The sequence below is a fragment of the Mustela putorius genome, unplaced genomic scaffold (assembly GCF_011764305.1).
Source record: "Mustela putorius furo isolate JIRA1106 unplaced genomic scaffold, ASM1176430v1.1 tig00000873_pilon_pilon_pilon, whole genome shotgun sequence".
NCBI lineage: Eukaryota > Metazoa > Chordata > Mammalia > Carnivora > Mustelidae > Mustela > Mustela putorius.
The window spans coordinates 4967310-4988192 of record NW_025421504.1 but is presented as its reverse complement, the minus strand read 5'-3'; the positions used below and the strand labels follow the sequence as shown (position 1 = coordinate 4988192).

Here is a 20883-nt window from a genome sequence, read left to right as displayed (position 1 = left end):
CAATCAGGCTTTCATATTTTGCTTCTTGCCAAATGCGAATTCCTCATTGTTAATTTCCTCCTCAGCTGTGTGCCGCTAACAAAGGAGAACTGTTCGCTCCGCTGCAAACTTCAGCTGGGTCTCTAGCTTCTTAATTGACTTTTCCATGTAAGACCGAAATGAAAGGCGATGCTTGGGATGCCCTGCGTAGCTGAGCCCAGGGTGAGGAGAGTAAGGTGCCAGGATGCGTCGGCTTCAGGTGGCGCTCGTGCTCACGGCCAGGGGGGCGCCCCAACAGCCTCTCCCTCATTTTAGCCCCATTGTCTAGGCATCTGGCATCTGCAGAAATGAGGGACCTGGAACATGAATCCTATTCGAGCACTAGTTTTTTGTTTTGTTTTGTTTTTAAAGAGTTTATTTATTTATTTGACAGACAGAGATCACAAGCAGGCAGAGAGGCAGGCAGAGAGAGAGGAAGGGAAGAAGGATCCCTGTCGAGAAGAGAGCCCGACGCAGGGCTCGATCCCAGGACTCTGGGATCATGACCCGAGCCAAAGGCAGAGGCTTAACCCACTGAGCCACCCAGGCGCCCCTTGAGCACTAGTTTAAAAAAATTAGGAGAATCTGTTCTATTACACTTTATTTTAGTTTAGGTCCACTAAAGTGTTGTTTTTTTTTTGTGTGTGTGTGTGTGTGTTTTTTTTTTTTACTTTGAGAGAGAGGGAGGGAGATCACAAGTCGGGGGCAGAGGGAGAGGGACAAGCAGGCTCCCCACAGAGCAGGGAGCCCAATGAGGGGCTTGGGACCAGGACCCCGGGATCATGACCTGAGCTGAAGGCAGACGCTTCACAGACTGAGCCACCCAGAGCCCCGATTTCAGTTGACTTCCAGATCGTTCTATCAAATACTAGACCCTGTTAGCTTGTTTCAGTACGCTCACTTCTGCCTTAATCTGCCCAGCACTGCTTTTGATTTGGGGCTCAGCCCCACCTGGGGCTGTACATTCTGTGCAATGAAGACATTGTGAAAAGAACACATCACGAACATTTCAGCCCAGTATCCACTCTGCTGCCCCTTCTGCCCTTCTCGGGTAAACATACCAGGCAGGCAAAAAGCCCAGCGACCCGGAGAAACCAGAGTGTGAGAGAGGCAGCGAGGCAACAGCCCCCGTGCTCCTCTTTAACCAATGTTCAACTATGCAAAGGAAGAAAGTGAGAACGAATTCTTGCTCTTCTCCTAGGGTTTCTGGACCATGCATGTCCTGGCTGGAGCATTAGATCTGCAAGAAGCCTAAAGGTCATCTAGTCCCACCCCTGCTCCTGACAGATGAGGCAGCTGCAGCCAGGGCCAGTGTAAGAGGACAAATCAATCCAAGGGGAAAGCTCCGAAACCCAGCTCAAACCGTGCGCCTGCAGTGGGCGATAAACCGGGTTGCACGGATGTTGTCCACACCCACGCTCAAGTAGGAATAAGAAAACCCTGAGCTTCTCTCAGTGGCACTTCCCCCTCTACTCCTGGGAAACTGGAGCTGAGGTCAGATCTTCACCTAACTCCTTGCAGGCACAGGAACCAAAGCGCGGATGAGAAGAAGGGAGCTAGAGCAGCCACGGAGGTCAGATCAGATTCTTAACAAGCAGGTTAAAAGTGCCCTATACACACCAGTGGTGTGTTTCTGCTAAAGCCTGAGTACGGGCTAAAGTCCACCCCAGGCCCAGGATTCAGTGACTTCATTTACAACAACATGTTTATTCCTGAGCTAATTCCTTGTTTACTTAAGTGATAACTATCATCCTCATTAGGGCACTTCAAAGACTCTGCGTTGAGCCTCCAGAGTAATAAACAGATACTGCCTACTGTTGTGGTTCTCACGGTACTGTTGGAAGCCCTAGATTTTTTTTACGCACCATTATATTGGTGCATAATATTGCTTAGTATTATTATATTGCTTAGTTATATACTGTTATCTTTTATATTACAAGATGAAATCTATGTATGAAAAGACGTCTGGCAATTTCATTAGCTTCCTCTCTGGTCTTCCTGCTTCTTGGTCCTGCTTCTAAAAATCACCTGTGGGGGGTAGGGGTGGGGTCGCCGGGTGGCTCAGTGGGTTACGGGTCTGCCTTCAACTTGGGTCATGATCTCAGGGTCCTGGGATCAAGCCCCAGGTCCAGCTCCCTGCTCAGCAGGGAGTCTGCCTCTCCCCCTCCCTTGCCCCCACCCCGGTTCTCTCTCATATGTATAGATAAAACCCTTTAAAAAATAAAAAATAAAAATCACTCTTGGGTTAACTTTCCTGGTACGCTACTCCTTTGCCCATATACCTTCAGTAACTCCCTATTATCTAAGCAAGACAAGTGTTTTCCCCTGAGGTATTTCTTTCCTCTGCTTCCCATATAACCTACTTGTACCCCGAATGCAGCTCTCATTCCTGTTCATGTGTTTGTTCATGGAAAACCTTTCTACGGGTGCCACTCCTGTGTGCAGAGATGAATCCCCCCCTCAGATGAAATCCCACCTCCTCCATGAAGCCTCCTCTGAGAACCCTGGCCCACCGCTGATTCTTCGTTCATAGAAGTCCCAGTGCATGAATAATTTTCTGTATAACTCATCTGATACTTACATGTAGGACAAGGTCCAAAACCCAGCTCTTCTGCTATTGTCTGTGTGCCCTGGGAACACCCTCGCATCTCCCTGAGCCTTACTTTCCTCCTCTATAAATGACGTGAGGATAGCACAGCGCTGTCTGGACGTTCAATTAGACAAGGTATAGAGAGGTATAGAAATCCTCCCTGAAAGGCAACAGCTTCAGTCCCTGCACTCAAACAGACGGCCACCCCCAAATGGCCCTCTAGCTCCTAAAAATCTGTTATCAGTCCTCTGTGGATCCCGGGGCCGGGGGTGTATCTGTGAGTCGCTACTGTTAACTTTGCACTCACCTGTCATCTGCTAACTAGAAAGAAAGCTCATTGGGTTGGGGCCTGTTCTCTCCAGCTGATTGTTCAGGAATTTTGCCAACCAGTTGTTAAACTGTTGGTAGCTTGAAATTGGCCATAATGAGACTATTTAAAGCACAGAAACCAACAAATGCTGCCCATCAGGGCTTCGCCCACGCCCTGAGCCAGTTTACCTGCCAACCTGGTCTTAGGTTTCTTTGAACGCACACCCCCAACCAAAGGACTGAATACATTGTTTTCCATATTTTTATTTTTATTTTATTTTATTTTCAGATTTTATTTATTTATTTGACAGAGAGAGAGAGAGAGAGAGAGAAGGAGGGAGAAGAGTAGCAAAGGAAGAGGCAAGGAGCCTGATGCCGGTCTTGATCCCAGGACCCCAGGATCACGACCCATGTCTAAGGCAGACGCTTAACCAACTGAGCCACCCAGGCGCCCCTGATCGTTTTTTTTTAAGTTTTTTTTTTTTTTGTTTTTTGTTTTTTAAGGAATCTCTACACCCAATGTGGAGCTCCAACTCACAACCCGGAGATCAAGAGTCGCTTGTTCTACCGACTGAGCCAGTCAGGTGCCCCAAAGAAGAATCATTTTTGTTTTGTTTTAAAGATTTTTATTTATTTCTTTCAGAGAGAGTGCTCAAGCACACGCTCACATGTATGTAGGGGGAGGACAAGGGGCAGAGGCGGGAGGGAGAGGGATCAGGGATCCAGTTTCAAGCTGACTCCCCGCTGAGCACCGAGCCTGAGCCCAAGCATTCGGGGTCTCGGGACCACCCCGCCCCCACCTGCCAAATCAGGAACTGACCTGGAATCAAGACTTGGTCGCTCAACCGACTGAGCCACCCAAGCACCCCAAGAATAATGATTTTTGCGCAATCACTCCATCCAAGTGCTTTTGAATGGATTATCTCACTGAATCTTTAAAACAACCCTAAGAGATAAGCAAAACTCAAGCTCCCTCAGGGAGATGGAGGCAGCAGGAACTTGCCTGCGGTTCATCTGAATCCAAAGCCCCGGTTCTTCCCCAGAACTTCAGACTGCCAGTCTCAGACCAGCTTCCATGGGAACGCAGTGCCAGGACTGCTGGTCCCCGAGCCGACAGAGTGGTTCCGACTGTTCAGTCTTCGTGGTGTCGGTAATAAGGGGCAATGATCGGGCGCTCGTTCTAGCCCCACCTCTGCCTGGCCTCCCTGCGTATTTAATCTGCCTTCCTTATCCTACCCACTTCCTTCCACAGCATCTCCTTATCTGAATTAGGACCTTTTTTTTTCCCCCTTTAGGATTATTTTTTAACAATCCCTTTGCCTCTCTATGTCCTCTTGTCTATAGAAATCCTTTTTGGCCTTGAACTTCTCTCCAAGAGCTCTGGGAGACGAAAACCCTTACCCTCCTATAAATTCTGCGGACCCCATGCCTGGTGACTGCCTTCGGACGTGGACAGATGCCCTGTCTCCGGGAGCCGTCCCTTCTGGTGTCCGGGCTCCGGACCCAGTCTGGTCAGTGGGGCAGCTCTGGTCTGGAGGCTCCTGAAGGACAGGACACGGGATTTTCTCTGACTGCTCTCGGGACCCGGGGGACAGGCTAGGCCTGGGCACTGCTAGTGTGGAGGCACAATCTGGTGGTTTCCCAACTCTGTTGTGTACAACCCAGGGCTCTTGTTCTCAGTAAATACTTCCTTCCTCTTTATGCGGAATGCTGCCCTGTGTTTATTTACAGCGCCCATGCTTGGTCCAAGAAATGATCCGTGCGGCTTGGGTTTTTCGGGTCAGGAAATAGCCCACGTCCAATGTTCACCCCAAGGTGCCCTGTGTTCCTAGAGGAAATGGGCACCTATCACTGCTAAACTTGCAAAAAAAGATCAGGGACTTTATTTTAACCAAACACATCTCTTCCAGGACTTGCCCTGACTTCCTGTGTTCCTGAACATTCCTGAAACCTCAAGCGGCAACTCATCAGAAACTCCAGACTTGGGGCGCCTGGGTGGCTCAGCGGGTTAAGTCTCTGCCTTCGGCTGAGATCATGGATCTCAGGTCCTGGGATCGAGCCCCACATCGGGCTCTCTGCTCATCAGGGAGCCTGTTTCCCCCTCTCTCTCTGCCTGCCTCTCTGCCTCCTTGCGATCTCTCTCTCTCTGTCAAAAAAATAAATAAAATCTTAAAAAAGAAAGAAAGAAAGAAACTCCAGACTCTTCAGCTTTGCCCTCTGGTCTGCTGAATCCTACGCCACGCAAATTCCCTCTGCGCCTCTGGGATTTAGAGATAAGCAGGAGACAATAGCCTCATCCTCACTGCCCAACAGCCTCGTGCCTGGGGAAGAGCCGCATGGTCGCTGTAATCGCCAGTACCCTGGTCTCTATTTCTCACTTCCCCCTGGGTTAGGAGAGGCCACGCGATTCTTCTGGACAAGGAACCATGAACAGAGGTGTGTTACTTCCGGGCTAAAACACCTAATTCCCAAGGCTCGACTGTCCAGCACTCGAACTGGCTGCTGGAATGTTCCACGGAGCGTAAAGGACAGATAGGAAACCTTTCAGGCTTTGAGATCCATACTGCAGTTATTCAGCTGTGCCGTAGTGCAGGAGCGATCACAGATAATACATGAACAAGTAAGGATGACTGTGTTCCAATAAAACTTTATTTATAAAAACAGGCAGCCCCCCCCACCCCACCCAAAGAGCTAGAGTTTACCAACTGGGAGCTTCAGGATCGTAGAAACTCGCACAGTCTGGGTCATCAAGTCGTTGCCCGGAGGGCAGTTCTTAAGAGTCACCAAACCGCAGCAAACTTTGTGTGGTTGAGAAGTAAGGCCTTAGGATCGTAATTGACGGAACAGAGCTCAGCCGGACCTGACTAATGTTTTAAAAATATTTTTGTTTATTTATTTGACAGAGAGTGTGAGTGAGTGAGAGAAAGAGAGAGCACAAGCAGGGAGAGAGAGAGAAGCAGGCTCTCCACTGAACAGGGAGCCTGATGTGGGGCTCAGTCCCAGGACTCCAGGATCAGGACATGAGCCAAAGGCAGATTTTTTTTTTTTTTTTAAGATTTTTATTTATTTTTTTGACAGAGAGAGATCACAAGTAAGCAGAGAGACAGGCAGACAGAGGAGGGGAAGCAGGCTCCCTGCTGAGCAGAGAGCCTGATGTGGGGCTTGACCCAACCCCAGGACCCTGAGACCATGACCCGAGCCAAAGGCAGAGAGGTTTAACCATGGGGCCACCCAGGAACCCCGACATGATTAATTTGAGGAGTCTCTGCACTACCTTGAGAAAGCAAGTGCCATTTTTTGGAAATAAAGGGAAGGATACTAACCCCGCCCCCCGACCCCACTGCCAGGAGCAGGTCCACTCTAACCCTCGCCTATCCAAGCTAAGCGTCATGCCCAGCCTGTCGCCCAGTAGATTCCTTGAATCCTCCTTGCTATGAACTCACTTTCAAAGTAACTCTGTGACTTGATTCACTCCGTTCCCTCCTTGAACATTCCTTTCGTGCTCCTTCTATCTCCCTGAATCCGTGCCAGCTACACTTCTTCCTCCCCTAAGGAGCCTTCCTTTTTTCTTTTTTTTAAAGAGTTTATTTATTTGACAGACAGAGATCTCAAACAGGCAGAGAGGCAGGCAGAGAGAGAGGAGGAGGAAGCAGGCTCCCCGCTGAGCCCGATGCGGGACTTGATCCCAGGACGCTGAGATCATGACCTGAGTTGAAGACAGAGGCTTTAACCCATCGAGCCACGCAGGCGCCCCAAGGAGCCTTCTTATCTCCTCTACCACCTATGATTGTTAGTTCAGATCAGAGTTTCTGTCTGGGGTCATGGAAAAGAGAACAAGAGAGCCAGCCCTGTTTGTGAGAGACCCATGGTGGTAAGGGCTCAGGGGCACAGAGCTCACCCAGCAGAGTTAATGCGAGAGGCCGGAGGGAAGAAGAGCGAATCACATCCAGCAAAAAATCAATCTGTTGCGCCCACAGTGCCTCGTTTGGAGATACAGACGTACAAAAGTAAACGACAAAGAAAAGCGAGGGAATGATGAGTGCAAACTTGAGAATTCTGGTCTGGAAGGAAAGGAGGGTATGCTTTTGGGGAGGCTCACGTGAGAGTTTTCGAAGGTACTAGTCTTGGACATCTTGGGTTCTGTGTTGGGTACATGGGTGATTGCTCTTCATTCCTCCAACCGTGCGTAGGTTATACACAAACTCTTGGGGTGTGATATATTTCTCAAAAAAAAAAAAAAAACAACAACAACAACAGTGGGTCAGGTAAGAAGGTCGTAAAGCAGCGGCCACAGCAACGGGCCTGCTCTGTTTTGAACGCAAGGGTGTGGCTACAGAGGCCCAGCTCGGTGCCCGCCAACTCGTAAATGGTCGAGAGAAAGTGCTGGGAGCCTGAGTCCAAGGGGACAATAGAAGGCCCCTCAGAAGGAGACCCTTCCTTAGAAAGTTGTCTCTCTACCCTGCCTTTTTCTCTGCCTTGGCAAAGACCCAGCCTCCAGTGTCCCTTGGAAAGGTTGCCGGAGACTCACCTACCCTGAGATACACCCGGCAACGGAAGGCGGGGCCGCCTTATCACAGGGCTGGCCCAGGACACGGAGTGCAGTGCAGGCCACCCATGCTGCTTTTAGGAAATGCCATTAATGATGCCGGGCGTGGTATGGCCTTTGTCCCTTGGGGGACATGGGACGTTTGGTGAAAATGTAATCTGGTGTAAACCAGCATGAACTCATCCCTTGTGGAATGGCTTTGACCTTTCTGCTACTTTCAACAACCCAGACTGGCTTTTCTATCTTTCTAGTAACATCGACGGTGGAGAAAAGATGCATGCCAGGGGGCAGGCAGGGACAGAAAGTAGATGCTGATATTTAAGAGCACCAGCTCGGGGGGCAAACACAAGCAGCCAAGCCCAGAGCTCAGTTCCACCCTGAGGTAGCCGAGTGACCTTGAGCAAGTCACTTACCCTCTCTGCCCCTGCTTTTCTCACTTGCTAACTGGGGACAGGCACAGTCCCTATCACCTAACAACACCTCATCCGGGTTGTTAAATAAAGTAACTACCTTATTAAACAAGGTATTTCAAACAAAGGTTTTAACACAGAGTTGGGTTCATAGTACATTCTCAATAGATGTAAATCTCCGTGACCGCGGAGAACTGGGTTTTGCCTGGAGCAGAGAGAGCACTGCTGCGCCAGCCCTCATCCTCTTTAAGGAGAAAGACGAGAAAAAAAAAAAAATTAGTGCTTCGAAGTGACAAGGTCTTCCTAACCCACTCTACATAGTAGAAATAGCATCAATTTTCACTGAAAAGGGGTAGCACAACTTATGTTGTGGGAAGCACACAAAAGCGAGCCGTAGCATCGGGAGTCCGAGACAGGGAAAGGGAGCCGTCCCGCACCCGTTAGCACCTGAGCCCCGCTTCCTGGGCCGGTCCCCCAGCCTCAGCCAGCTGCCTGGTGGCCTTCAGGCTGCCTTATCCTGGCACGGGCATCCTTCCCACCCTCCCTTGCCTTCTCCCAACTTCTTTCTGCTTCTCCTGGCCACCTGTCCCTTTGTCCTGGAAACTTGAAGCAATAGAGAAATAAGAAATACGAAGATACCAAGATACCAAGAGAGCTGGTGCCCCCCTTTCCCCCAAGGGGGGCTCACTCATGTTCAAGTGCCCCCAGTGGAAATCCCAGTGCCCTTGACAGCCCTTGTGTGGACAAGGCAACTACTCCAGCAGGAAGGAAGGAGGCATGTGGTAGTGGGTAACCGCGAGGTTCTGGAACTAGACCCCAGCCCATACTACTTCTTAACTACTGTGACCTTGAGGAGGCTCCTACCCTCCCGTGTGCCTTACCTGCCTGGCACATGACATGGGACTCTGGATTGTCGTGAAGATCGAAATGAGTTCGCTGACATTAACCTCCTAGAAAGGAGCGTGGCTCGCAGGGAGTGCTTGCTGTGGCTCTGGCTGCTGTCCCCTGTCTCAGTCCCACTCCCTGACTTCCATTCACAACATCCTTGGGAGCCACCCCAGGAAATACTGGTGAGAGCGTCTCTCTCTCTCTAGCTCGGACCATTGATGGAATGAGGATTTTCTTCCTTCTGAGGCTACTACTGTTTGACTTGTTATTAATGGGCGTGTTTTTATTGCCGTTTTACCTGCCGCACATTGTCCTCTCAGATTAAAATAATGATACCTTCGGTTAATAATACCTCGCACTTGGAGAGTTGCTTTCATCCCAGCAGCTCAAAGCCCTCTACAAACATGACCTCATTCGTTCTCCCTGAGCTCCCAGGACAGCGACACTCCCGACACTCCCGCGTTAACAGGCCTGAGAAAAGGAAGCCCTACCCTCATTCCTCTCCAACCAGATTCTCAGAAGCCAAAGTATTGACAGAGCATTTCCACCTCTCACGGCCACAGATCAGAGACAGAGGTCTGTTGCTCTCCCTCTCGCTGCCCAGAGTGACCTTACACCCACAGAGCCAGAGTCCCTCCGGCTTGGGGGCTCGGTCCTCCACGCCTTGCCCAGGAGACCCCAGCTGTGACACTGGTACCTGCAAACAGTAAACATTAAAGAAACGTTCAGAATAAACAGCCTTGATAGCCTGGTGGGGGAGGGGGGTAGAAAAAAAGGTTTGGCGATTTTGTTTTCAGGACGCTTCTCTTCCTAGAGAAGTTCTTAATTCAGACCCAAGGGTTCCTGCGGGCTGAAAGGCCTCTGCCCAGGTAAATCCTGCTACTCATGGTTGTGGCATGCTTGCCACCTGTATGTACTTGTGAAAACTGGAGCCCCACAGTGACAGTACTTCCTTGTTCTGGGGCTGCTTGTGGCCTGAGCTCCCTGGCAATACATGCTGCTGTCTGCTTACTTTTGTTTTCACCTTGCAATTACTGGAAGGGAAGGGCTGCAAGCCGTGCTTGACTCTCCAGCCACACTCTAGGGCTCAGCCGGCGTGCATTTCATGATGGCAAAAGAAGCAGTCAAAAAGCTGACTCCTTCCCCTTCAAAATAAACAAACATGGGCACCTGGGTGGCTCAGTCATTAAGCGGCTGCCTACAGCTCAGGTCATGATCCCAGGGTCATGGGATCGAGCCGCATCAGGCTCCTTTCTCATCAGGGAGCCTGCTTCTCCCTCTGCCTGCCGCTCCCCCTACTCCCTCTCTCTCTCTGTTTGTCAAATGAAGAAATAAAATCTTTAAAAAAAATAAACAAACAAGTAAGCAAACAAACAAAAAGACTAACTAAACGCAACAAGCTCATTATAATGCCCGAGGCCATTTTTCGTCAGTACATAATCATAGGGTGTAATTTTTTCCCTTATTTATATTTTATTTTTTATGTGGTCAAGTTTTCTTAGAGACTTACATTTGCTTTAGGCAAAGTCAAAATAGAACCAGGGCTTGCTTGCTTCTAACCTTCTATTCTGCAGACCCTTAACTAATTTCAACATACCGTGGGATTGATATTTCAGATGCAAAAACTTACCAAGTTTTTCAGAAACAAATTCTAACAGTGAATCCCTAGCAATATTTACCTTCCAAACCTCTCTGTCCCTTCCTCAGTCCGTCTAAACCCCTAGTTCCTTCCCCACACCTACAGTTCCCAGACACACAGCCCAGAAGGTCAAATCCTTTTTTTTTTATTTTAAGATTTTATTTTTAAGTAATCTCTACACCCAAGGTGGGGCTCAAACTCACAACCTCAACATCAAGAGTCACACGCTCTTCCTACTGAGCCAGACAGGCGCCCCTGAAGGTCACATCCTTATCCAGAATATGGAAGCTCTGCACACATAAACAAATCTTGTTTTTAAACAGCTGGGGTTGAGAGCCAATGCTGGTATAGAAAGACTTTTTTTTTTTTTTTTTTTAGATTTTATTTATTTATTTGAGAGAGAGAGAGCGAGCGAGCAAGGGTTGGGAGGGGCAGAGGGAGAAGCAGACTCCCCCCTGAGCAGGGAGCTGGACAAGGGGCTCCATCCCAGGACCCTGGGATCACCGGAGCCGAAGGCAGATGCTTAACCAACTGGGCCACCCAGGCGCCCCTAGAAACGCTACTTTTAGAAAGATGGTAGAAATTAAAACTTCAGCGAGTTCCGGCGACTTCAGAAAAGGAAAAGTTCCAGGCTTGGCATATTAACGACTGAGAAAGTCACTAATTTTTCCTCCTTGCAACTACGCTTCGCCTATGCTAACATCGGCTCAGAGAGCAATGTTTTTGGTCCAATAACCAGGAAGAGACCATTGGGGCTTTGGGGAGGATCGGGACTGAAAGGAGGCAGAAAGCGGGTACCTTGTATTTCAGTAACAGGAGAAGAAAAAAAAGAAGTAGAGCTGCTTGAAAGTTTTTAAAAAAAAATAAACAGTTTTGAGACTTGAGCAGCTGCAAAGCCTCTGTCTGTTTTCTATTTTGATCATTCTGCTTCTCGAGATGACCACATCTTTCAGAGGAAATGAGTCAAAGCCACTCTGTCTTGCTTTTCCAGCTGAGCATGTTCAGTTTCAATGAAGTAATGAATGAACTTGGCCGCACCACCCCCAAGCCTACAACAGCAAACACAGGGCCCTCGGCCAATCAGCAGACACTCCAGGTTTTCAAGTTGAGTTCAAACGGGCTCCCGGAAAGCCAATCAGCGCGCGCGGCTCCGCCCCAAACTCCCGGCCGCGGCCAACCAGGAGCCGGGACGAGCCAAAACACAGCGGCCGACCAATGCCGGGCAGCCCCACGGCGCCGACCTCCGCCAATGGGCGCGGCCGGGCGAAAAGAGAAACAGTGCGGGCCGCAGGCCGCAGGATTCGAATCGAACGTCCGCACCGGAGCCGGGCGCAGGCCGAGCGGCGCGGGCCAATCAGCGGCGGCGGCTCGCGGCCCCCGAACGTTGGACACCGGCCCCGCCCCGCGCCGTTGTTTGTGGTGTCGGCGGCCGCGGGAGCCGGACCGGGACACTCGCCGGGCGGGCGGCGGGCGGCGAGGGTCCGGAGGCCGCGGGCGGGCGGCGGCGAGCGCGAGCCGAGGGCGTCCGGCCTCCCGCGGCCGCCGAAGCCATGTCGGTGAACATGGACGAGCTGCGGCACCAGGTCATGATCAACCAGTTCGTGCTGGCCGCGGGCTGCGCGGCCGACCAGGCGAAGCAGCTGCTGCAGGCGGCCCACTGGCAGTTCGAGGTGCGCGCGGCCCGAGGCCCGGGTGTCGGGGCAGCCGGGGGAGCCGGGGGTGGGGGGGCGGCCGGCCGCGCGCCGCCGGGACGGGGAGCTCTGTGTGTGTCGCCGCCCGGCCCGGCGGTCGGCGGCCGCGCGGTGTGGCGTGGGGCGCGGGCCCGGGGGGGGGGCGCGGGGTGGGGGTGGGGGACCCTGCCGGCGACACCTCCCCCCCTCCCGCCACCGGCGCGCGGCCCGGGGACGCCCCCTGACGCGCCGCGGGCCGGGCCGGCCGAGGGGACACGGCGGAGGAGCCCGTGCTGGCGGGGCCGGGCCGGCCGGGCGCTGGTGGGCGGGGGGCTTCCCGCCGCGGCCCCGTTAACCGCCGCCCTGCCGCTGTGCTTGTCCGCAGACCGCCCTGAGCACGTTCTTCCAAGAAACCAACATTCCCAACAGCCACCACCACCACCAGATGGTAAGTGGGTCCGGGCGCCGGCGGGCGGGCGGGCGGGGAGCGGGGGCGTCCTCGGCGGCCCGCAGCGCGCCGGGGGCGCGGGCGCGGGCGCGGGCCGGGGGCCGCTGTCAGCCGCCGGCGGTGACAGCCATGTTGCCGGGGAGCGCCGCGCCGCGATGTAAACAAAGAGCCAAAATGTCTTCCAGGAAAGAGCGGCTCCCGGGGCCGCCTGGCTCGCCCAACTTCGCGGCGCGGCCCGGGGGCTGCCGGACCCTCGAGCGCGGGCCTGTGCCGGGCGCGCTCCCCGGGACCAGCGGGCGGGGCTGCCGGGCAGTGGCCGGGGGCCGCGGGTGGGGAGGGGGCTCGGATGAAAACCACCGTCGGGGGGGGGGTGGGGCTGGGCGCCCTGAGTGAAGGGCCCCGGGGGCGCTGGGGGCTGGGTGGGGGTGTCTGTTGACGGGGAGCCCCCATCAAACAACCCAGCTCTGCGGGGAACAGGAAGGGGACAAATCCACCCTGGTTCCGGGAGCTGAGCTCTACCCTGAGAGCCCCGCTCCCTCTTTCCTGTTGTTGGAAAAGGGACAGGCCCCGAGTGTGGAGGAGGGTCGGATTTTGACGAGATAAGGACAAGAATTTGCATTTAATCTCAGTGTGTGAAGACCCAAAGTACAGGAAACAGAGCGGTCCGGGGCTGGGTGTGCTTTCTTCTCTTTTCCAGGCTGGCCCTCTTGGCCTGAGCCTTTGCCCTCCTGGCCAGTGGGGTGTCCTGCTTTCCAGGGGCACCAGGACCTGGCTTTCACTTCAGAGGCTTGAATGCCTTCCCCTCCCTTCCCCACCCCCGCTAGTTACCTATTAGCTCTGCTGGGGGAGGAGGGACTGGGCTCCACCAAGGGGATTGTAAAACACGATTCCCCAGGAGATCTGTTGTGGCTTTCTGATTGCATTTCTGGCATTTTTAACACTTGGTGTCCTTACCCATGGCTCTTTTCTCAGTGCTGCTGCCTTTCCTGGAGAAGCGGCACGAGGTTCCCGTGCTGTGTCTTGTCCTTGGTGCCCTGTTGTCATCTAGTTGCAAAGGACTAGTAGAAGGGTCTATCTTGACCTTTTAAACAGCTCTTCACTTGGAATGGCTGATGCTGTGTATAAATCAGAAGAGAAACACATACTGGAGTACAGTGGGACAGCTGTGGGAGCTGCAGGGATGTGGTGGCTAAGGTCAGGCTCCTCCTAAACTGAGAGGGGTCATCTCTAGGAGACCCTCCCCTGCACTTGAACATGGGGAGAGCTCTGGCTCCCACTGTGCAGCAGAGCCTAGGAGCACCCCAGCTCCCAGCTCTCTAAAGAGCCTTGAGGTCCCCTGCACCAGCTTGTAGCCATTTGAAAAAGCCCAGGGGCTTCCAGCACAGCCATTCTGTGATGCTGTGAAAAGGGAGACTGACCCAGGAGAGCAGGGACTAGAGGCCCCTTTAGACCTTGTTATACCTTCTCTGCAAATCCCAAGGGGTTATAATCTTTTTTAAAATTTATGTAAGGAAGCTCTGTACCCCACGTGGGGCTGGAACTCAGGACCCCCAACATCGAGTTGCATGCTTTTCCAGCTGGGCCAGCCAGCTTTTAAAGCTTTTAAAGCTTTCCTCAAGGCAGGTTTTGTAATATTATAATCAGTGTATCCATCAATCCACTGCCCATTGCGTACTTCATCAGCACAGCAGAGAATGCCATTCCTGCCCTCAAGGAGTCTGTAATTTTTTGAGAGAATAAATCAAAGGAAAAAAGTTAAAAAAGAACAAGAGGACAGTAGTGGCAAGATAGCAACACCAGAAGTGACCCCAGGGCATGAGTAGCTAATAAATGACTGTCTGGTAGATTACTGTACAGTCAGTCACACAGTTGGAGGCATCTTCCCAGGTGGGGTGGGAGGGGCGTCCGGGTTGAATTGTGGGGGGCGCTGAGAAGGGGAGTGAGGCCCTGGCTGGGAAGCAGGGTGCAGTGGACACGGTGTACTTTAGGGCTGGCAAACTCCCCTCTGTAGTTGTTAGAACTACAACTGGAGGGGTTTTGCAAGCATCTGGCCCAAACCCCAGCTTTTCACCAAAGTAGAGCGCCCCTCGGAGAGGTTAAGGAACTTGCCCGAGCTCACAGGGCTCGGTGGGCACGGGATGCTCCTGGTCCAGGAGAGGCAGGCCATTCTCTGCTGTGGGGTGGTGGTAGAGACGGGCTTCAGTGGCGTGGCCAACTGGGGAAGTCACGATGCTGTGATGCAATTGGCCTCTGCCCCCACCCCCCATTCATTGTTTCCTGCTGCCGAGAAGTCAGCCCCGGGCTGGGGGGCGGGGAGTGGTGGAGGGCGGAGGGAAGTGGTCTGGGTGGGGCCAGGCCTGCCGGGACTCGGGTGGCCGCCCCTGAGGAAGACAATGGTTGCAGCTCCCCAGCTGCTGAGAGGGCGCTGGCCCAGTTAACAGGACAGATTTGCCTCCCTCCCGGTTTCTGGCTGGGATTTCACTGCAGAGCTGTGAAAAGCTCCCTCTGCGAGGTGAAGAGCCCTAGAATCTTGCTCCCCCAGCCCCGTGCCTGGGGGAGGGGCTGGTGTTGCTAAAATTAGGAGAAATTCAAAGAAGGACTCCTGTGGCTTCCTGGGAAAGAGAGAAGCTATGAGGTCAGAACAGGCTTTGCAGGCCTTGCTCTCTGCTGCCTCTTCCCCGAGGTCGGGTGAGAGAGTTCTGGGTGGCACCCCCTGGCCCCACCAAGCTGCTGGGGATAGGGGGCAGGCTGCCACCCCCCATGTTCTCAGGGAGCGCCACTGTACAGCGCCCTCCTCCAGGCCTTGCTCCTCCCAGCTGGGGTCCCTGATCAGAAAGGGGGGGGGGATACTGGAGAGGGTGGGGGGGGGTTTCCTTCCAGGGTCCTGGCAGAAAACAGATGTTGGGGTGCTGAGGAGGAGGAGGGCTGAGGGGACAGAAGAGGCCGGACTCTGCCAGCACCCTACCAACACATCGTGGGGGAGATGTGGGGACACAGAAAGCCCCAATCCCTGCTTTTTATCCTTGGGGAGCCCAAGCGTGAAGTGCAGATGAGTCAGAGTTGGCTAGAGACCGAAGAGCTGCCCCCCCCACCGCAGTTCTCGGCACGGGGGGTTGGGGGGCGCTCACCACCCTGGGAGTCTGAGCCCAGGAATCCCCTCTTCGAAGCCTGTAGTCTTGGTGTGTTTTGGTCCGTTGACTTGAGCTCCGGGCCTCAGTTTCCTCATCTGTGCCCAGGCATCGAGATACTGAAGACAGAGCCTCCAGGGCCACTGGCTGGAGCCGAGTGAGCCCAGATGCCGAGAAGGTGCAGGTCCTCCGTTGGCAGAGGAGGGAGACCCTTGGGTCTGGCTGCCTTCCTTTGACCGAGGACCTCGGAACGGCTGAGTGCGGATTATGGAGGGCGCCAGCTGGTTTCTTACCCAGACCGAGGCGCTAAGCACCCGTGTCCCGGGCTGCTCTTTTGTGTCCTCACTTGAATCCGACACCCTGGCTTCTGGTCGGACTTAACCCTTTGCTGCGGACACTCCTCTGGGCATCCCTACCTGGCATGCAGGAAACACTCTTTGGTTTTGGTTAAAAAAAAAAAAAAATTGTCAGGGTTTGTCCTTATTTTTTGTTTGTGTTAGCTCGGGGTGAGAGGGGGGCTTCTGTCCTGTTGAAGCTGCCCGTGGACTGGCAAATGGGAATGGAGGCGTGGCCAGCCTGGGGGAGCCCCACCCTAGGCCCTGTGGGTGCACAGGGCACGATGGCTCAAAGTTGGGGGCTGCGGGCCGGCTCCCCCTTTCCGACACCTGTGTTCTCTCCCAGCAGATGTGCACCCCCAGCAACACACCTGCCACACCACCCAACTTCCCTGACGCACTGGCCATGTTCTCCAAGCTTCGTGCCTCCGAGGGCTTGCAGAATAGCAACAGCCCCATGACGGCTGTGGCCTGCTCCCCCCCTGCGAGCTTCAGCCCCTTCTGGGCCTCGTCCCCGCCCAGCCACCAGGCCGCCTGGATCCCGCCCTCCTCGCCCACGGCCCACAGCTTCCACCACCTGCACCACCCGCAGCCCACGTGGCCCCCCGGAGCACAGCAGGGGGGCTCCCAGCAGAAAGCCGTGGCTGCCGTGGATGGCCAGAGATGAGACTGGATGCCGCCAGGCGCTGGGCTGGAGCTGGGGCGTGGGGGGGGCAGTCCAGGGCCGGGGGGACACAGGAGGGCCGGGGTGGGGGAGGAGCTGGGGGTGGGTGGGGTTTCCTGAAGAGCGCACTGGAAGATTTTATAAAAGAATTTTTGTGGGTGGGGGGGGGATAGTAAACTTCCTGAGCCACTTGGGTCCTTCAGGAGTTTCTCTTCAGACAAGTTTTTTCCTCTTTTTAATATATAACTATAATATATATGACTATATAAATATAACTAATGTTATGTGAAGCGAGGCCGGCTGGCTGCGGTGTTGGGGTCAGCAGGGAAAGCCCGGAGCGTCTCCTTGGGCCAGCACCCCCTCCTCCAGCCCTCGTCCCAGGGCAGGTGCTTGCAAGCCAGGTGGGGTGACCTGCAGCCCTGAGGGGTCTGCTGGCTGCCTCTCGGAGTTGATGCCTTCGGGAATCGAGAGGACCACCGCGGATCCGCTCGGAGGAGTCCCACAGCAGGGGCTCCCAGAAGCGCCTGGCGGCCAAAGGTGCAGAGGTCATCACAAGTGCTCCCCACCTGGACTTTGTGGCTGGCTCCTCAGTGGCCCCACAGCTCTGTCTGTCTCCGGTGTCGCCTGTCGCCAGCCGGATGTATGGGGCTTGTGCCGAACTAAAGAGCTGGACTGGGTCAGGGGCTGAGGCTCTGCCCAGCGGGGGTCCCGCCTCTCCCGCCGTGTGTCTCACCCGAGTGGATGGCGGAGTGGAGAGCTTGACTTTGGATTTACTTCCCAAATCAGTCATCTCACCAGGGTGAAATTTTAATTTAAAAACTTAAAAGAGACTTTTCTAACTTCCCTGGTTTGCTGTTCCTTTATTTCCTGGGTAGGAACAGGGGTCCCCTTGGGAAGAGGGGGGCGGGGCTTCAGTGTGGGGTGGCTGATCCGGGTATTCTGATCAGGGGTGTCGGGACCAGGGGATTGATAGGACCAGCTGGGTCCAGCTGAGTATGGGAGGGAGAGGAGGGCCTGGGTCTGACTGGCTTCTGTGACCCTCTCCCTTTCTTGGCCCTTGCGGTGTGGCCCACTGCAGGCTGGCACTTGGCCCTGGAACCTTTGTCTTGTCTGTAGTGGGGAAGCTGCTCCCCGAGGTCCCAAGGCATCTGCATCCTCCCACTGGGCCCGCCCCTTCTGTCCCTATCCTCAGTCCCTGGGGCTAGCCTGGCCCTGACTGCGTGTTGAGTGGCCAATGGGGCCTTTGCTTAAATGATCCTCAACCAGGTGGTGGATGCTACCTTTTTTTTCTTTTTTTTTTTTTAAGCTTTTTATTTGGCTGAGAGACCGCCAAAGAGAGGAAACACAAGCGGGAGAGTGGGAGGGAGAAGCAGACTTCCAACCCAGCAGGGAGCCTGATGGGGGCTTGATCCCAGGACCCTGGGATCATGACCCGAGCTGAAAGCAGATGCTTAAGGATTGAGCCACCCAGGTTCCCCAGGAGGGATGCTACCTGTACCCCCCTGTGCCCTAAGACCCCTAAAACACGTGTGCGCTTGTGTGTGTGTGCGTTGGGGGGAGGAGGCTTGTTCTCGCCCTCCTCAGCAGCCAGAGGCCTGTGATGGACCCTGCTGTAGACTGGGGCTGGAGGGGCTGGAGGTTCATAGCCTGAGGGGGAGTGACATCTGAGAGGAGCCTTAGGGAGCACGCCAGGCTACCTCCTCCAGCCCGCCCGCGCAGCGGCCCCTGTGGAGCCGAGCAGAACCTGCCAGCCGTGCCCTCTGCCCCCTGCATGGGATGGTTTCCTCCGAGGCTGGGTTCGTCCTTCCAGTTTTGTTTCCTGGTTGAAAGCCCCTGGGCCACCTCCCGGCCTCACCCCTAAGCCAGCCCACCTGTGCTTTCCGGGGCTGCGAGGGGAAGTCCCTGCAGGGCCCGTGGGCGGCCACGCTGGGACCACAGCCTGGGGAGGGTGGGCGGCCTGGCCCAGGTGCGGGGATGGGGGCTGGCCTGCGCTGCCTGGGGAATGTCCTCCACTCCCCGTCCTCGTCTGGGCGCAGGGGAGGCCTGGGCACGGAGGGCTGGGCTGTCCTGCTTCTGCTCCTCCCTGCCAAGCTGGTGAGTTTGGATTCTAGGCCAGGGACACTGAGCCAGGAACCTGCTGACATCTCTCAGGCTGGGTGAGAAACGGGAGCCCGGGCAGGAGCAGAGGGGCTGGAGCTGGCTCTGCTGCTCGGGGACAGAAGGGTGCCTGGCGTGAGACCTTTCTACCGGGCCCCCCGGTTCAAGCTGTTCCCCTCTTCTTACCCAGCCAGGGCATTAGATCGTTGGGAGAAGATGGAGGGGGATCTTGGCCCATGGGGAAAGCAAGGGAAACAGCACCCCCCGCCCGGAGGGAACACCTACCCCACCCCCATGACACCCTCCTTTGCCCACAGGGGACTGGGGAGAAACCCTCTTCTGGGCAGTTTCCTGCCACACTTTCCTTTCGTGTGTGATCTGACGCCCCACCCCCTCCCACCTTAAAGCGAGCCTCTTGTGTGAGACACCCCTTCCCTATGTTGGGGTGATGAGTGGGGCTGGGGGCCTCCCATGAGAACAGACCTGAAGACAGAAAAGCTGCGTCTGTGACTTCAGAGGCCTCCAGGGGAGGGCGGGTCTCCCTCATCCCCGGGGCCCCAGAGGGGTCTGGGGGCTCATCCCATACCTGCTGAACTCAGCCGCCGCCCCTCGCTCCTCTGTCCCCTCAAACCTGCCAGGACCTTCAGCCCCAAGGACTTGGAATAGCAGTGAACCCTCTTGCCGCTTGGGGGCCCGGTGGAGCCCAGCAGGCTGGGGCCGTACAAAGGCGAGGCCTCCGGGCTGCTGGGCACATGGCAGTCCCCTGGCTAAGCCCCTCCCGACACACTTCTGCTCACATTTCTTCTCAGTCTTTCTGGGGAGGAGGAAGGGGAGCAGGGAAGCAGCCTAGGCCAGGCAGTTCCTCTTTGCCTTGGCAGCCGCCACTCAAGGGTAAGCTGTAGAGGAAGCAACCAGAAACCTTCCCACGTGGCTGGGGCCCTGATCCCCGAGGGATGTGCCAGGAACACCCCAGTGGGCCAGGCCAGCCCGTAGGCCAGCAGCCTCGGGGTCCCGTGGAGGTCAGGAGAGAGCCCGCAGGGGTAAGAGCGGCTCCTACTGGGGCTGACCAGCCCCGGGCTCTGGGGTCTGGCCTCAACAGCTTCTTTTAAAGCCCCGCACCCTTGGAGGGTTGCTTCACCCGTTTTCGGGGGTGGGGGGTCGTGGTCTCATTCTCACGCTACAAGTCCAACCTGTTCAACTGAAGGCCGGCCACCCGGACCCGGGGGTGCTCTGGCGGGGCTTGGCCTGCAGGGCCCCCCCACTCTGACTCCGTCTTCCCGAGCCAAGACCACAGAAGCCTCGCTGCCCCAAGCTTCTTCCTAAACATTTATTAATACCTTTGCTCACTGAGCAGTGGTGGACCGCGGTCCCCGGGTGGGCTCCTCGGGCCCCTCCCCGGGGGGCATGTCCATGTGCATCTCCAACTCGCTGGGGCTGGGCGGGTGAGCCGTGTTGGGCTGGGCGAGGCGCCCCTCAGAAGACAGGGGTCTGTCTTTCCGTGGACGAGGAGGAGCTGTGAGACGTGGGAGACATGGGGGGCTGAGGTGGCTCTCTTCCAGGCCCCACACCCCCCGCAGCCCCCTTTGCCCGAAGCGCCGGCAGCACGGGGGGACAGAGTGCTGGAGAGGGGCCCGCAGGGCTGCAGTGGGCCGTGCAAGCCCGCCTGGGAGCTCCTGAGCAGGGTTCCTTGCTAATCTCTGGGAGTTAAAAATCAAGGCCTCCTTGGGTGGCCAAGAGCCTGGCTCTTGGGTAATGTTTCCTCTAGTGATCAAGGGACTGTTGAGGCGCTGCTCACACCAGCAGGTGCAGGAATTGCTCCTAAGACTGCCCTCTCCCCTCCTGCTCCCCTAACATTTTAGGTGTCCTGAGAGTAGACGGAGTGCCAGGGAGGGGGGAGCTAGGTGCCCCTGAGAACACAGTCACAGCTCTGCACTCTGTCCCCCACTCAATCGTCTGTCCCCTCCTGCTCTGCCTTGTGACCAGCATAGGTTCCAAAGGCTGACAGCTTAAGTCTGAATTCCACTCCTGCTGCTTCCTAGCTGTGTGACCTTGGGCGAGCACCTTAACCTCTCTGTGCCTTCGTTTTCTTAGCCGTAAAGGAGGCTCACAGTGATCCCTGCCTCTTCGTGTTGGTGTGAGGA

The 20883-nt window shown here is 55.2% G+C and overlaps 2 protein-coding genes across 8 annotated transcripts in view; one reads left to right on the top strand and one right to left on the bottom strand.

The window, feature by feature from the left end:
- Positions 1-11708: 11708 nt before the first annotated feature.
- On the top strand, positions 11709-17488 carry UBALD2 (UBA like domain containing 2). Of its 2 annotated transcripts, none has more exons than XM_045085868.1 (3): positions 11709-12070; positions 12456-12518; positions 16331-17488. In XM_045085868.1, the coding sequence occupies exons 1-3, from the start codon at positions 11951-11953 to the stop codon at positions 16646-16648; spliced, it is 501 nt and encodes a 166-aa protein (XP_044941803.1). In that variant the 5' UTR covers positions 11709-11950; the 3' UTR covers positions 16649-17488. The 2 variants fall into 2 exon arrangements, with proteins under 2 accessions (XP_044941803.1, XP_044941802.1); XM_045085867.1 differs by having other exon boundaries at positions 16328-17488.
- Positions 17489-20054: 2566 nt separating this feature from the next.
- QRICH2 (glutamine rich 2) overlaps positions 20055-20883 on the bottom strand; it is a 34311-nt gene continuing 33482 nt past the window's right edge. For all 6 annotated transcript variants that reach the window (XM_045085861.1, XM_045085862.1, XM_045085863.1 and 3 more), the window contains one exon: positions 20055-20255. In XM_045085861.1, the coding sequence (XP_044941796.1) occupies positions 20086-20255 (170 nt within the window). In that variant the 3' untranslated portion in view covers positions 20055-20085. The remainder of the gene's footprint in view (positions 20256-20883) is intronic.

Bases quoted from the DNA above. Each gene is read 5' to 3' on its own strand.
- UBALD2 (XM_045085867.1), top strand. From the start codon at position 11,951: ATGTCGGTGAACATGGACGAGCTGCGGCACCAGGTCATGATCAACCAG. The intron at 12,071-12,455 runs GTGCGCGCGGCC...GCTTGTCCGCAG, and splicing joins CGGCCCACTGGCAGTTCGAG to ACCGCCCTGAGCACGTTCTT. The intron at 12,519-16,327 runs GTAAGTGGGTCC...GTTCTCTCCCAG, and splicing joins GCCACCACCACCACCAGATG to CAGATGTGCACCCCCAGCAA.